The sequence below is a fragment of the Taudactylus pleione genome, unplaced genomic scaffold (genome assembly GCF_031769625.1).
Source record: "Taudactylus pleione unplaced genomic scaffold, aTauple2 ptg003505l, whole genome shotgun sequence".
NCBI lineage: Eukaryota > Metazoa > Chordata > Amphibia > Anura > Myobatrachidae > Taudactylus > Taudactylus pleione.
Genome location: NW_028287850.1, coordinates 2357266 through 2374928, shown reverse-complemented (window position 1 = coordinate 2374928; position 17663 = coordinate 2357266). Strand labels below are relative to the sequence as shown.

Sequence of the window (17663 nt, the reverse complement as noted above, 5' to 3'; positions counted from 1 at the left end):
CCTTCTCCACTATAAAAATCACACACACAAATAACAGAGAAGAGAGTTCATTATTTGGCAAATACTGTGAGGATGCAAACTTGAGAGGGAGAGAAGAAGCGTAAATACCCTCTGCCCAATGCAGCACCGTTACGGACTTACAGGCACACCTCATTTGATCCATGGTACACAGTGACTGAAAGGGCTCGTTAATGAGCAACCGTACACTATTTGGATTGCAAGGCTTAGATATTAAACAGGAAAAGCCATCATTCCGAATTGCATGATGCCCACAAAGTTTAAAAATGTTATGTAGAGAAATGAGGGCTGTAAATTCGCGGTCGGACAATAGGGCGTTAGACGTTGAGAGGATACGAAGTTGTCCTTTGGCGACAATAACACATTCAGAGTATACCAGGGATCTCAGGTAAAACAAACCATTGAAGCATGCAGACAGTGCCCACTTATACCATAACAGACACCCTCTACCCCTTATCTTGTAGTGATGTGCGTAATCAAGCCGCGTACCAACCTTCTGCGTAGGGTATCACGATTAACGCTCTGTCCACGAACACGGTGTTAGTCAGGTGCTGAGCGACCACGGATGAGTCTGGATCATGGAACTTTACAAAACAGACACGAGATGTTACAGGCAAAGGAGAATCACTAAAAAAAGGAAAGGAAAAACCCAGGTGAAAATCATGAATATTTCAGCAAGAGACACTTTATTTTGGGGGAAGAGCTAAAAAAGAAAAAAATATAGAACTTCTCGTTATAGATGTAGCGCAACAAACTAGGTGTCCATTTACTTACAGATTGCCATGTGGTGCAATACTCACCTTTGGCCACCGATTTGCACCTTTTTACAAAAGAGGCAATTGGTGAGGATAAGCACCCACAGCAAGAAGTCCCTCCAGTAGCTTTAGATATCAATGGTGGCAGACTTTGTCGCAAACGGTAAATGGACACTTTAATTGTTTGGACTTGCCAGAAATTTTTTAAACAAATGAATGTTAGAAACTTTATATGATCTGCACAAAGTCACTCATCTGTTAGTCCACAATTTAACATCTAGGAAGATGCCTAATAGTGATCCCAAAACCTCATGAAATTAGTTCTCAATATCAGGAAATGTTCACGTGTGTGCGCCCTCATAGCGAGCGGCCAAAACAATTCAAGCGAAGACCGGATCATTTCTGGGCCTGCTGCAAATCAAGCCAGCACATGACCTGCCATTTATTGCCTGCGCTTATAATCACAAGAGCTGGGCTTGAAAACCATCTATTGCAGAGCAACCCGACCAATCCAATTTGGTCATCCGTGTAGATGAAGTGGCTCGCAGTTTGTCTGAGTGACAGGACATGCCCCGTGTGTGGGTAGTTGGGGACAGATGTGGTCACCCAGGCCTCCAAAAGAACTATATTGTACAAGGTTTTTTTAATAGGATATCTGCCGTTAAGATGCACATAATAGAGAACAAACATATGGTAGCCCAACGTGCTATTTCTAGGGCACCCCTGTGGGGTGCGAGGCAAAATATACAACGTGTTGTCTGCATCAAAGCACTATAAAAAAAAAAAGGCACATCACATTTAAATGAGACAACCCCATAGCAAAAATAAAAATACATTTTTAATAATAATCTCCCCCTTTACTGCTGGCCTATATAATTTTCCTGAAACTTTAGAATAAACATTAGTTGTCTATAGTAGAAACAGGGTATATACTAAAAAGTCAGCATTCTAGGGGAGCAAAAATTAGTTTTTAGAGAGAGATTCAATAGTTTTCACCAGCACCTATGACTAATGGGCGCTCGACGCAGCAATTCAATTGTTGCTCTGTTCGGGTGCGAATGCCATGGGTGGACACGCGCACACTTCTGAGGACTTTAGACAGGTTTAACAATTTTGCTCGTCTATTAGGGCGAGAAGTGTGTGAAAAAGGCATGGGCTCCCAAAATAAAATTTAATATCGTCCCCCAATCACCCGTCACTTTAGACGGAAGATTGGGCACTATAAAGCAATTGAATCGCCCCCTTTGAACACATAATTAACTCAGATCTAAAGTGGCTGGTAGCTAATTCACTTCTTTTTGGGCAACCAGCCCCAAGGCTGCACCCACATGGATTTCTGCTTCCACCCTCCTGAAGTTCCAGCAAAAACCTACATCGAGAAGGAATTTGGGGTGCGTCGTAACTGCAGTGCGCCTGGCACTTAGCACAGGAGAAGCCGCTTAACACGTCTAATCCGGTGTAATAGGACACAAGTATGCAACTCCGGCGAAAAGCGCGGGGCCGGTCATGCAAATAACTGAATTAGTTCTCGGTCACTTTAGATGGGAGTTAATTCTCTCAAACAATTGAATTGCCCATTAAAACTATTAAAAAATGCTATTAAAAGCAATCCCTATGCAAACTAAAAAAGACACTACTGTCAATTAATCAAATTGCAAAAATACAAAAATCCCTGGTTAAAAAAAAAAAAAAAAAAAGTCAGCCTTTAAACAATACACAGTGAGATATACTGACACTATAGAAACTTAACATTTAAACATTAATAATGTATTTCAGATTATACACATTGCTTACGTGAGAGCCTATGCCAAAATAAAATCATTACGTGAGGACATCTGCCAAAATACAGATACTATGTAGCTAAATATCCATATAATCACATTCCAACAGAGCACTCACACTCACACAGCAGATGAATAAAAAGCTCATTGTCCTTCTGAATTGATAACTACAAATGTCCAATTCATTTACCAGTAAATGCTGCTTGAATCATATTCAATTTACTTAGATTCACAAACGTAACTGGCATAAGGATTAAAAAAAAAAAAAAAAAAAAAGTGCCAACCGTACAAAATTTAATTATTCCATATTAGATCATACTGAAAAATTCATTTATTCTGTAAAATATGTTGAAATTATAAATTTAATTAAAAAAAGCCTATAGTGTGCTCTATATTACTATAAACATGTAAATCTCAGTGCAGCAAGGGCTTTACAAAGCTGCTCTCCTGCAACGTGCCCTGTATACAGGTTGTATGTAGTGACGCTGATCCGACCATGAAAACTAACTCCCAGTGCAAGTTATTTAACCCACAGAAGAGGCCGCGTGGCTCCATCACTGGCAAAGCTATGGGAACAGTGACATCTGCTGATACGCACACAAAACATCCAAACCAGCCGTCATTTTTCTTTTTTTTCTTTTTTAAAAACCCACACTTTAATACTGTTATTAAAGCAAAAGCTACTTCCACAACAACATGCACGGTTACTTGCTGCACATAAATCCCAATATATACAGGACACTGCGTTGCTTCCTTGCCTGAACCAATAGCTTGGAGGAAATTACATTGCACCATCTACAAGCACAGCAAAACAAATCCCCTCCCTCCATACTATGTAAGATCCCTCCGGAGAGCAGCAGCATTTAGCTGGAAGTTCATTTACCAACACTGAACATCCCTATAAAACGTATCACACAATGACAATGCAGCCGCACTGCATTGTGTGCAAGAGCGTTCGTGGGGTAATTAAGGTCCAGCAACTATAAGAGGAAACATATGCTAACCTGCTCTGCTCAGTCATCCCCTTAAAAACACAAACAGGTTGTTTATTAAAAAAAAATAAAAAAAAGTATTAAAAATCTAAACAATCTACGCACATTGTCAGGAAGCCAAACAGAACCTAAACACGGCGTCTGCAGAAACAATGATATTTAATTAATACTACTTAAATAAAAATTACCAAAACACACCAGATTGGCAATAGGGACGAGTATTTCTCCTTCTGCTGAAGAACCGGAGGGGACCAGGAGGATGTTTTATTTTATATACTATCGAGGCGTAAAGAATTGTATATATATTTTTTTATTATTATTTTTTTTTTTTTTTTTAAGAGATTATATATTTACTTTTATTATATATACACACACATGTATATATATATATATTTTACACACATTTAAGAGAAAATATATATTTTTATTTTTTGTAAGAGATTATATATTTACTTTTATTTTAGAAAAAAATATATATATTATATACACACATTTTTTAAGAGATCATATATATTTTTTGTAAGAGATTATATATTTACTTTTATTTTAGAAAAAAATATATATATTATATACACACATTTTTTAAGAGATCATATATATTTTTTGTAAGAGATTATATATTTACTTTTATTTTAGATATATATATATATATGTTACACACATTTTTTTAAGAGATTATTTATATTTTTTATTCTTAGAAATAAAAATTTTTAGGGAGTTTTTTTTAATAGATTATATATTTTTTTCCCACTGTTACTGGAAGCAGTCTGGGGGGGGCCGTGCGGTTGCCCAGCTGTAGTGCAATTAGCCATCCCGGCAACATACAGTTGGGCAAGAGCAGGCTGGGACTTCTAGTTCCACAGCAGCAAATCAAACCCACTAGGTTTTCTGGGTCCCCCATAACCTTTGTATATCCCGATTTTTATCCTCCTATGGTGAGATTGAAGGGATAAGAAAAGGAACAGCCGGATTAGGGCGATCATTATGGCAGCCAGGAAAGGGGCGGCCTGAGATCACGAGTCAGCACATGGGGAGACCCTCCCCAAATAACCTCTACCCCCCCCCCAGCACCCGCCACCCCTCACCCCCTCTCGGGTGACTTACTCGGGCGGGAAGAGCTGCAACTCGTCGATCTTGCCCAGGAACCCGAAGAGGGTTCTCATCTGCTCGGCGCTGGCGCTGGGGGACACGTTCGTCACCTGGATCACGTCGGTGCTGGAAGTCATTGTCCCGGCCTCCTGCTCTAACACATTAAATACGGAGAGAGAAAAGAGGAACACACAGGATTAGTAATGTGGCGAGTCAGGGCCCCGGAGCGGGACGGGCGGGAGAGCGGCCGGTTACAGCGAGGAGGAGGAGCCGGGAACCGCCGCCGTCGCCGCCGCCATGAAACAACCACAGGAACCTGACTGGGCCGCAGTATCCCACAATGCACCCGGGCGCGCCTGCGCACTGCGCGGCCCGCCAGCCCCTCCTGCTGCCACAGCGTGCGCCCCCTGGCGGCCGGCCTATGTCATTATTATGCCAGCAAGCGACTTCCTCCTGAGTCCTTCCTGGTGCTCATCCATCTACACCTGCCAGACACAGTTATGTCGATATATCGCTCGTTCGATCGTTGCACATGCCCATAGCTGGGTACACGCTGGGCCTGATTCATTACGGATCCCAACTTGCGAATGCAACAGCGGACGCCCACTTTACCTTACACACATCCGTAATGTTTAGCAAGACTGCAAAAACATCGGTACAATCGAGTACCATCGCAGCCTCACGCACACTTGCACAAGCTCTGAGCTTACTCGGGAATTGCTAACTTCAGCGCACGCTATCAGGCCTTAGGCTGCGTAGAGCATCCCAGTGGATAATTTATGCACGCCCCCTGCAACGGCGTTCAAACGCCCTGGCACGCCTGCGTTTCACCGACAACCGCCCGTCACCACCCACAAACGGCACTTCCTGTTAATCACTCTGCGATGGGTCTGCGTGGTTGCTGCGATCACAGTCACGATCGCTGTGACTGGCTCGCGCACTGTGATACGCATGCACAGAACGCAACAATCGGCCGATGGCGTGCGTATTAGCAACTGCGATCCTTGCTGAATCAGGTCCCCTATGCAGTGTGTGTACCCTGCGATGGCCCGACGTGATGGAACGATATATTGCGTGCACGCTACACGATCTGGTGTACGGCCAACCGATATATCATTCCATGCTGCACGTAGCAGAATGGTGTCGTTCATTGCATCGCAACCGGGCATAAACACTATACGGTCCACACAATATATGCGGATCGGAACTATATATATGGCAAGACTGATGGCATAGTGTGTACCCAGCTTTAACAAATAAAGCCTGCTGCAGTCTTTAGCATGCCCTAAAAAAAAAACAAATAGCAGGGAATGCTGGGATATTCACATATATTCACAGCAGCTGCAGTGCCACATGTTGTCGACATCTAGTTCTTTCTATCTAATTACAGGAGGGGGGGGATTCTATTCCCAATATCGACACGTTGTGCCATTCTGAAACGGACCATCACATCCTGCCAACATCACGTTTTCCATTTGCACCTCTATATCGGAGAATCTGTCTGTGTATATGGGCGACCCGCTGGCCAACCCGTACTCTGGGCCTAATTCAGACCCGCTCGCGAGCGAAGGACGCTCGCAAGCGGGTCGATGGTGCCAGAATGCGCATGCGGAGGGAGATCCGTCGTGCGCATGCGCGAGACCCGGCAAGCGACGAGGAATCCGTCGCTCGGGGTCTCGCACCAAAGGGGACGTGCTGTCGATGGTGAGTGACAGCACGCCCCCTTTGGTGGGCGTGCCGGGGGCGTGGCTGCCAGACGGAGGCGTTCCCATGGAAACGCATACCGTCTGAAGTCCGGCCCCACTGACATCAGTAGTGATGTCAGTGGGAGTGATATTGGCTCTGATAGAGCCAAAATCACTCCAGGGCTTGCGGCAGCGAGACCCTACCGCAGGGTCTCGTCGCAAGCCAGATGGTCGCGATGGTCTTGACCATCGCGACCATCATCATGGACGCTCGCTATAGCTGTGGGTGGTAACCCACAGCTATGCGAGCGTCCAAGAGGCCGCTCCATTTTTAGGGAGGAGGGCCCTGATTCAGAGCGAGCGCTCTGGTCAGAACGTTTGGCTCTGAATCAGGCCCTCTGGCCACTGGAAACACTGACACCTGGTGAGGGGAGCGCCGACAAAAGGGGGAGTGGCATCGCCTTCAGGGGGCGTGGCCTTGCATCTGAACCCCCGTTTGGCGTTCTTATCACTTGGGGGTAGCGGGGGGTGCCGGAGGTGCACTTTGGTGTCACCCCTCGGTGGGTGAGACCCGGTTGCGGCCCACATCCCCTTTGTGACGCAACTGACATCAAAACTGGGTGGGCAATTGTAAATGCCCGCCCAGCTGTGATGTCTGGCCAGACATAACGAGCACCCGATTGGTAAGTGTGTATAGTTTACCAAATCGGCACTCGATCGGTGTGACGACCTGTCGGCCACTGGGTCACTCAAGTGTGTACCCAGTTTAAGTGTGTTACGCATCGTATAGTGTGTATGCCCAATCCATTTGTTACCGGCCGTCATTCATTGAATCATCCCATCTGTTTTGCTGCACATTAGGTGGGATGACTCCAGCTGATGCGGTGCTCTCACATGCATGCAGCAGGTTGGGTATGGGTTGCCGGCAGTCAAGATCCCGTCGTCAGAATCCCGACGCCGGGATCTCAACAGGGCTAACATACCGACACTTGTTGGTCGGCATTCTAACCTTCCACCACTCCCTACCCTAACCTTCCCTTCCTGGTGCCTAATCCTAACGCCCCCCTAGTGCCTGAACCTAACCACTCCTCCCCGCACCCTAAACCTATCTCTCCCCCCTTAGTGCTTAACCCTGCCCCCTGGTCCTTAACCCCGCACCTCAACCCTCCCCCTAACCCCCAATACTTACCTTCAGGATGCCAACGGTCGGTATTCTGGAGCCGGGATCCTGACTGCTGTCGGGATTCTGGCCCCGGTATTTAGGCCGTCAGCCGCGATGCTGACTACATTCCCATACAGCATGTATCGATACATCTCGCCATTGTATGGCGGATCGTTTAGTGGACGATCTTGTAGTGGACGACGATGCGATGCATCATACATCACATAGCTTGGTCGTAACGTCATAAGGGTGTATTCAGTTTAACATAGGCAGAGACGACTGGACTCGGTAGAACGGGTATTCAACATGCTGCTCTCCAGCCGCTGTGGAACTACACACTCCAGCATGCCTTGCCACATTTTCAGCATATCCTAATAGCACAACTCTGGCAGGAGATGCTGGGATCAGGGCTGGTTCTAGAGCAAGTGGAGCCCAGGGTGAAAATTTCCTTTGGTACCAGCCCCCTTCAATACCAAAAATAAACATATCCTCATTACCCTCATATTCTGCTTGCAAACACCTCCAGGGACCCAACTGCAGAAGGTACAAAGTCACAGCTACAGCAGAGGCAGTGCCACCATTTCTTTACTCCTATTTGTCTCATGCATGAAAAATGTTAATGAGACCTTTTTAAGAGCGTATGTTAATTGCAAAGGCGTCTATGACACCTATACAGGTGTTAATGCAATCCTTAGCCCCATGGTATACAATGAAAAAAGTTTACAAAGTGCTTTGTAGCTGAAGTCATAGGAGCACAATGATTACACTAAACAAGAGTCACAAATCTTACTAAATGCAACATGAAACAAGAGTAATAATGCAAAGTAGTAACAGAAAGATGCTCACAGTAATGGAGTAACATTTGTGAAGTTCTGTGAATATGAATGTACTAAAAGTTTATTGAGGTTCTGCTCTAGATCTTGTTTTCTTTGCAGAGAATAGTACCATCCTGATACATAGATGAAAGAAAATAATCTACTTTATCTATATAATAAGCGAGAAAGTGTGTGTGCCTGTATGTCCTATATGCACGGCCAAAGTGTTGTATCCAGCTCCACCAAATTTGGCATGGTGAGGTGATGTAGTTTGACCAGTATAAGGTTTTTACCTAGGTTTGAAGTTGATCAGGACCCCACACTGTCACACAATCCCATAAAACCGGGACAGTCTGAAATTACACAGATTCTGGGGCTGGCTTTCTACACACACGGTCACTCTCTCATCTCTTCCAAAGTGCTGTGTCATTTAACTTTTTCAACAGCCGCATACATGAAATACAGAGTTAGTCAGTTCCTTAGTGTCAGGAAACTGCGCATGTGCCTGAACAATACTGTGCATGTGCAGTATGGGTCTGTGATCCCGAATTCAGGGCCTGATTCAGAGCCGGACGCTCTGAACGAGCGCCCGCTCTGAATCAGGGCGTGGTTTTTCTTTTTTTTGCAAAGCAGCCTTTTGGACGCTCGTATAGCTGTGGGTTACCACCCACAGCTTATGCGTGCGTCCATGATGATGGTCGCGATCCATCGGGCTTGCGATGAGACCCTGCGGTAGGGTCTCGGTGACCGCAAGCCCTGGAGTGATTTTGGCTCTATCAGAGCCAAAATCACTCCCACTGACATCACTAGTGATGTCAGTGGGGCCGGACCCAGACAGTAGGCGTTCCCATGGGGACGCCTCCGTCTGGCAGCCACGCCCACCAAAGGGGGCGTGCTGTCACTCACCATCGACAGCACGCCCCCTTTGGTGCTAGACCCATAACGACGGCTACCCCGTCGTTATTTGGGTCTCGCGCATGCACACGAAGGAGCTCCCTCCGTCGTGCGCATGCGCACTAGGGCACCATGGACCCGCTTGCGAGCGGGTCAGAATCAGGCCCTCAGTCCGCAATCAGACGGTCAGTGATTGATAGTCTGCTGACATTTCTGGGTGGGGAGGGGCTTCCCAAAACGGAGGCATGTCAGTGCTTTTGGAAGGAGTGGAGGTGGCTAACGGAGATTTCCTGGCCTATTTTACTCATCTGCGGTGGCTGGCTTGCATGACCCCATGGTCACTCAGCCAGCCGAAGGGATCACAGATGATCCGATGGTACGTCCTTAGATGCAGCATGGATCAGTAATGCATGCAGAAGGACCTCCTGCCGCATTACCATACTAGATGTTGGCAGCTGCGATAGCATATCCGTCTGCAGCTGACTCACCCCCTCTGTTCTGCAGTGATTTTTGAAACTCTAGTGATTTTGGAAGCTATACTGATTTCTGTTCTGTAAGTCGGTCTGTGCTCCTGATATTCCCCATTCCAAACGCTATGAGAATACGCTACCTGCACTGTCATTTACTCCTAATGTGCAGAGTTATCCAGGTTATAGACGACAACAGATCTCTCCTTTAGCCACCTCTGGCTGGGATATATAGTTCCACAGCAGCTGAAAGGCCTCATGTTGAATACCCCTGCTATACAGACTCTACAGTAGGACCACTTTATTTCTCCATGCTCTTTTCTTTTCAGGGGGGAGATGTATCACCCCTTCCGGAGAAGAGGAAAAGTGGAGAAGTTGCCCATAGCAACCAACCAGCTTCTTAAGGGCACATAGGTGCAAAGGGAAAAGGTGATGTTGGCAGGACGCAATGTTCCGTTTTGGAATAGCACATAGCGACGATATTGGGAAGAGAATTCCCCCCTGTCATTTTATAGAAGGTGATAGATCAGGGGTCAGCAACATGCGGCACTCCAGCTGCTGTGGAACTACATATCCTAGCATTCCCTGTCACATTTTTTGTGTTAGGGCATTCTAAGACTGTAGCAGGCTTTTTTGTTAGGGAATGCTAAAACTGACATGCTGGGAGGTGTAGTTCCACAGCAGCTGAAGTGCCGGACATTGCCTGCCCTCTGTGAATCATATGGCCGACTTCCTGGCTACTCCCTGTAAGATGGGCCAGACCAGTCTGTTATGCGGATTGTGTGGTTCAGCAAAGTGGATGTGCCCCCCACTTTGACACACCACACCATACCGCCCAACTTTACTCTAACAGGAATCAGGACATTACGTGCGGCAAGGGCGGAGTCTCTGTAAAAGGGAAAGGAGCGCTGGAGAAAGGGGCAGAGCCTTGCTGGATCTATTCTGCTGCTGTGTGTGTGCTTCCCCCATGCCCACCACGGGACACTATGGCCCACCGGTGGCACAGCAGCACAGTGCCAGAAAAACTGGATCTGTCCCATTGAATGAGGGACAGTTGGGAGGTATACCACACCCTCTGCATAGGAACGCGGCATGACAAGGTGGGCAGGGTGTGAGAGCACGATCACGTCATTATGGCCCCACCCCTTGCTGCACTTCCATGGTAATGGTGCCATTACCATGGAAGTGGTTTATCTCATGGGAGTGTCATGGGTGCATCAGACGATTTCAGTGCTTATTTGCAGCGTGCAGATGGAGATGGAACGTCTAACCAAAACAAATTTGTGTTCTCCACACAGGACATATAGCCTGAATATCATTCAGATACTTCCATAACAAGTAGGTCCAATGAACCCAAAATTATCATTTAGTACAGAGGTTGCAATCGCTGTGCAGCGGCACAATAGTGTGCCCCGGGCGGTTGTTTAGTGTGCTCGGACCCCTAGATACACCCCTGGGGCCAATGTATGTGTGTTTTATTCCTGTGGAGGCCAATGTAATGTGTTTTATTCCTGTAGAGGCCAATGTAGTGTGTTTTATTCCTGTGGAGGCCAATGTAGTGTGTTTTATTCCTGTGGAGGCCAATGTAGTGTGTTTTATTCCTGTGGAGGCCAATGTAGTGTGTTTTATTCCTGTGGAGGCCAATGTAGTGTGTTTTATTCCTGTGGAGGCCATTGTAGTGTGTTTTATTCCTGTGGAGGCCATTGTAGTGTGTTTTATTCCTGTGGAGGCCAATGTAGTGTATTTTATTCCTGTGGAGGCCAATGTAGTGTGTTTTATTCCTGTGGAGGCCAATGTATTGTGTTTTATTCCTGTGGAGGCCAATGTAGTGTGTTTTATTCCTGTGGAGGCCATTGTAGTGTGTTTTATTCCTGTGGAGGCCAATGTAGTGTGTTTTATTCCTGTGGAGGCAATTGTAGTGTGTTTTATTTCTGTGGAGGCCAATGTAGTGTGTTTTATTCCTGTGGAGGCCAATGTAGTGTGTTTTATTCCTGTGGAGGCCAATGTAGTGTGTTTTATTCCTGTGGAGGCCAATGTAGTGTGTTTTATTCCTGTGGAGGCCAATGTATTGTGTTTTATTCCTGTGGAGGCCAATGTATTGTGTTTTATTCCTGTGGAGGCCAGTGTAGTGTGTTTTATTCCTGTGGAGGCCATTGTAGTGTGTTTTATTCCTGTGGAGGCCAATGTAGTGTTTTATTCCTGTGGAGGCCATTGTAGTGTGTTTTATTCCTGTGGAGGCCAATGTAGTGTGTTTTATTTCTGTGGAGGCCAATGTAGTGTGTTTTATTCCTGTGGAGGCCATTGTAGTGTGTTTTATTTCTGTGGAGGCCAATGTAGTGTGTTTTATTCCTGTGGAGGCCAATGTAGTGTGTTTTATTCCTGTGGAGGCCAATGTAGTGTGTTTTATTCCTGTGGAGGCCAATGTAGTGTGTTTTATTCCTGTGGAGGCCAATGTATTGTGTTTTATTCCTGTGGAGGCCAGTGTAGTGTGTTTTATTCCTGTGGAGGCCATTGTAGTGTGTTTTATTCCTGTGGAGGCCAATGTAGTGTTTTATTCCTGTGGAGGCCATTGTAGTGTGTTTTATTCCTGTGGAGGCCAATGTAGTGTGTTTTATTTCTGTGGAGGCCAATGTAGTGTGTTTTATTCCTGTGGAGGCCAATGTAGTGTGTTTTATTCCTGTGGAGGCCAATGTAGTGTGTTTTATTCCTGTGGAGGCCAATGTAGTGTGTTTTATTCCTGTGGAGGCCATTGTGGTGTGTTTTATTCCTGTGGAGGCCAATGTAGTGTGTTTTATTCCTGTGGAGGCCATTGTAGTGTGTTTTATTCCTGTGCAGGCCAATGTAGTGTGTTTTATTCCTGTGGAGGCCAATGTAGTGTGTTTTATTCCTGTGGAGGCCAATGTAGTGTGTTTTATTCCTGTGGAGGCCAATGTAGTGTGTATTATTCCTGTGGAGGCCATTGTAGTGTGTTTTATTCCTGTGGAGGCCAATGTAGTGTGTTTTATTCCTGTGGAGGCCAATGTAGTGTGTTTTATTCCTGTGGAGGCCATTGTAGTGTGTTTTATTCTTGTTGAGGCCATTGTAGTGTGTTTTATTCCTGTGGAGGCCAATGTAGTGTGTTTTATTCATGTGGAGGCCGGTGGGTGTGTTTTTTTATGTGGAGCAGCCAATACGTATGTTTTTTCATAGGTCGCGCACGCCGTATTGCTGGATGGCGTGCCTTGCCAATTTTAAAATCTTGCATAGCGTGCCTCGAGTTGAAAAAGGTTGAAAATCACTGATCTAGTACTTTAATTCAAATCATCCAGGATGTGCCACTGCCTAACTTACTCAAGGCTGTCAGCAAACAATGAGAAAAGAATGAAGTTGAACTGGCAGTGCACCTGGACCAAATTTACTTAAAATATAACTTTTATTGGCATTAATAAAAATACATATATTGCTTTAGAAGGCAAATATCCTAAGCAAAATATTGAAACTTAACACATTATGGCATGTATTCAATTTGAGCCGAGCCGCGTTAATTAACACGGCCCGGACTTAACGCTGCCTTCGCCTGTTTTCCAGGCGTTAAAGTATCGCACGCGTGCCCGCGTATCCCCGTATTCAATTTGAAACTAGGCGAAAATGGGACCCGGCGATACTTGGATTGGCGGTGAAAACTGCTGCAAAAGAAAGTCGGGTTTTTAAATAGCTGCGGCAAGTGTTTTTTTTCCCGACTTTGAAGAAGTGATGCAGGAGAGCATGTCTGCTGGCACTTGTAGTTCCACAAGTGCAAAATGGCAGGCATGCTGGCACTTGTAGTTCCACTGTAAAACACAATAGTTTTACATTATTTGGCCCCCCCATTACCTCCATACCCACCAAGCAAGGGGTATGGGGAAGAGCCCCGGGCTTCAGTGTAAGTCTGGGGTGCTCGGGAGGGGGGGGACCATTCTTTAGGGGGGCCCAAACTCCCACGAGATCACTGGCTTGCGCTGACCGACTTGGGGTGCTAATGCTTTGACCTGGAGCCCCGGTGATTGGGTCTCCGGGCTGTGGCACTAAACCCCAGTCGGTTGGGTCTGGTGCTGGTCTTAAATATAGAGGGTACCCCACATCTTTTTTGCCCCCTATATTTAAAACCAGCACTAGTCCCTGCAGCCTGGTGTTGGTTTCTAAAATATGGTGGAACCCTACACATTTTGTTCCCTGTATTTTTAGAAACCACCACTGGCTGGCAAGCCTGGGGCTGGTTCGGCTTTTGGGGGGGACCTAATGTCATTTTTTTTGTACATTTTTCCTACTTTTTTTTACAGGTTAAAAAAAACGGGAATTTTCGGGATATATTTCTAGGGACCCCCCTAAAGATGTGTAGACATGGGGGATCACTATGGGTACCCCCATTTTTAACTACTGAAGGAAGTTGGGGTTTCTAGTAGCCGCGGCAGGTGCATAAGTGCGGCTTTGAATAAGGTGATGCAGAAGAGCATTTAGAAGTTTTTTTAGGGCAAAACAACTATGGCCATCAAATTTGGGGTACTTGAAAACGGGGTTCAGCATATTTTAAAGTTGCTAAAGTGATTTTTAAAAATCATGAAAAACCCACCTGCCGCAAACACTTGCAATCAAAAAAACACTTGGGGCATACTTGGGGACCCCCCCAGAGTCAAGTTTGCTGTTTTTTAAGTTTGTACCCCAACTTTTTTTTTTTCACCCCTTTTTTCAAAGTAAATTTTTGGGGTGCCCTTAATTTTTTTTTTTTACTTTTTTGACACAGATTACCTTTGGGGGACTGTCTGAAGGCTCCACGGGGGTTCCCAAAATGTTGCACCCCAAACCCCAATTCTGCACTTTTTAACGCCTGCCATTCATAGGCGATACTTTACCGCCTTGTACATTGCATTGACTCAACGCCTAGGCGGAAAGTCTTTCAAATTGAATACGGGGTAAAACTAAAACAGGCGATAATGACGTCATCGGCGGTAAATTACCGCAAATCCGGACTTAACGCCTCAAATTGAATACGGCCCTAAGTGAGACATATACTTGTGAAAAAAACTGTATATATACATAAAATATAGTTTACCACTATGCTCCACTAGTAATTATATTAATTTCCTTATTTTTCAAAAAATATCAAAAATTGTATAGTGGTGAGTACCTGTATTTCTAATTGTATCTATGTGAGTGTCTTAACTTCAAATAAATGTTTCTATAAATAATAAACATCAATTGGACACTCTTTTTTGATTGCTTGTAGGAAAATATTCTTTATTTCAAAATCTCAATAATTGTATCCAGTTATAAAATGTTTCGAGTTCCGTTTCTGAATTATATTTATTTTTAACTCCACCAAACAAATCCTTCCATCACTATAATGGCCACTTTAGATTGAAAGAACTTTATATTGCAGCTTCAATCATAGAATCTGTGTATTATTTCTGGATTCAGCAAGATTTTAAAAAATGTCAGTACTCCTGTCAGCCGTTGGTATTATACACCTTTTACACTGACTTAAAAATCCTGGGTTGATGCACGTGAACCCGGGATTTTTGTCAGTGTAAACGGATCAACCCAGGTCCAGTGACCCCGGGATCTGACCCATCTAGCTTGCAGGGTTGAGCATGGGTCATTCCACTGTCATCCTGCAGTGTAAATGGCGTGACTCGGGTCGCACCTCATGCTAGCTGATTGGCCGGCTTCAGCGGCGCTTGGAGATGACATCATCTCCAAGCATCCACTGCAACGTCGGAAGACCCGGGTCACTGCAGACCCAGGTCCGGTGTGAATGATTTTACAGTTATAGATGTATGTTCTCCTAAGATACTAATAAGACGGTCAAATCGATAGTATTATAATTTATATATCAAGGGTGGTGAGTTTGTTATTCTTATGTTCCCGCTACACACTTCATATCACCCAGGATATAACGCTAGGTTGTAGCCGATCAATGGTGTCTGATGATATTATGGTTCCTAGAGAATACCCCTTGCCTCCAAAAAGTGTATACTCTCTTGACTAGGGGGTAAATCTACTGAAGTGAGAGTTTTTGGAAGTGAGTTTTCAACCAATCAGATTCTAGCTATGATCTTCTAGAAGGTGCTAGTTAAATGTTAAGTAGAATCTGATTGGTTGCTATGAGCAACATCACTTTTAAAACTCACTTATCTATTTGCACGTATGCATCCACTGTGAATTCAGTAGATGTGAGATTTGGTTGTATTGATGCTATGGGGTAAATTTACTAACATGAGAGTTTTTAGAAGTGAGTTTTAGAAGAGATGTTGCCCATAGCAACCAAACAGATTCTACTTGACATTTAACTAGCACCTTCTAGAAGATACAAGCTATAATCTGATTGGTTGCTATGGGCAACATCTCTTCTAAAATTAAGTTCTAAAAACGCTCACTTTAGTAAATTTACCCCTATGGGCCGTATTCAATTAGTGGCGAAAAGCCATTTTTTTGCGAAAAAGTTTCGCCGGTAACATCATTTCGCCAGTGGAAATTTATCACCGTATTCAATTGTTGTGCCTTTTCGCCGGTGCGAAAACGCAATGCAATCTATCCGGCGGAAAAGTTTTGCCTATCATAGCTGGCGGAAGAATGTGCAGAATTGCGGTTTTGCAGTGCAAAGGTAGGGAAACCACCCTGCACTCTTAGGACAGGTCCCCAAAGGTAAACTGCGTAAAAAAAAATCCAAAAAAGAATGAAAGAACACCCCAAAAAATGACTTTGAAAAAGGGGGCGAAAAAGTTCAAAGTTTGGGTACAAACTTAAAAACTAGCGAAATAGAGTTTTTGGGGGCAGGGGGCTCTGCAAGTTTGGGGGAGGTGTTTCTTTGATTGCAGGTGCGTTTTTAATGCTTTTTAAGACCTCACATTTTTAACCATGCTTGTACCCATTTTCATGTACCCCATATTTGCTAGGACTACTTATTTTTGCCCAAAAAACTGCAAAATGCTATTCTTCATCACTTGTGCAGACGTAAAATAGCAGCAATTGAGAGCATTTAAGCACCCCAAATACCTCCAGCAGAGCTATTCGGGGGTATCCATAGTGATACCCCATGTCAGTGCATCTTTTGGGGGGTGTCAGGCTGATTACCCCATATCTGCCAGCACTTTTCGCCTGTTTGAGTTTCGCTGGGATGCGTTTTCGCGTCCTTTGGAATTTAATACGGGGATTAGCGGGGACGCGTTCAATACTTTTTCGCATGCAAAACCAGCGATGACGATGAAAAGTCCGGCATGCGAAAAGTATGGGACTTTTTCGCTTCTAATTGAATATGCCCCTATGTCTTCACAACAGATTTATCCACATATATTATTGCGGTCGGTATAATAAAGACTGTTGGGACGTCTGTTTCAGGTGGATCTTTGGCAGCAGAGCATGGGTCTGGTGAGAGTCCCTGTATTAATGATGACCTCAGTGGATGTAAGAACAGTGGGCAGGACGGGCTTCCACCTACAAATGCACAGTGTAGTAAGCAGGCATTCGTGGCCATACAGAAAAGTGGCAGCTGATCTGCCGGCCCAGAATTTGCATTTCCCTGTATTCTGTATGGTTAGTGGCGGTCCTGATCTGTGAAACGCATTGAATATTTAATGGAGGGAGAGCGTGGTGAATTTTAACCATTTTTTACTCTCCCTCTTTTTAACAATTGTTTTTATTTTATTAAATTTTTATCCCATTTATTTACTTAATTTTTAAGTGTTATACTGAATTATTATGTACTGAAGCCCCTGCCTATTTTTTTATTTTAAAAGATCAATTTTAATTTATTCCATTGTGATTGCTTTCTCTATGAAAGCTTATAATCAAATATTATTTTTTAAACATCATATGGGGGAATTCAATTAGCTGCGGGATATGCTGACCAGCTAATTGATCGCGCCATGCAGCTAATAGCTATTCAATTAATTAGCGTGAACCCATTGATTCATCATTAAGTGCGGAACGAATGGCTTTCCCTGCGCGTTATAATACGGAATCTGCATTTTAACGTGAATTTCTCCTAGCA

General features: G+C 44.7%; 1 protein-coding gene across 2 annotated transcripts in view; it reads right to left on the bottom strand.

Annotated features, from left to right (window-relative positions):
* Positions 1–4988, bottom strand: part of SRSF11 (serine and arginine rich splicing factor 11) — a 48613-nt gene extending 43625 nt beyond the window's left edge. Inside the window, exons 1-2 of one of the 2 annotated variants that reach the window (XM_088466546.1) lie at positions 4651–4988; positions 512–645 (exon numbers count right to left, since the gene is read on the bottom strand). In XM_088466546.1, the coding sequence (XP_088322672.1) occupies positions 512–645; positions 4651–4772 (256 nt within the window). In that variant the 5' untranslated portion in view covers positions 4773–4988. The remainder of the gene's footprint in view (positions 1–511; positions 646–4650) is intronic. The other variant, XM_088466544.1, reaches the window with a different exon arrangement.
* Between the last annotated feature and the right edge of the window lie 12675 nt (positions 4989–17663).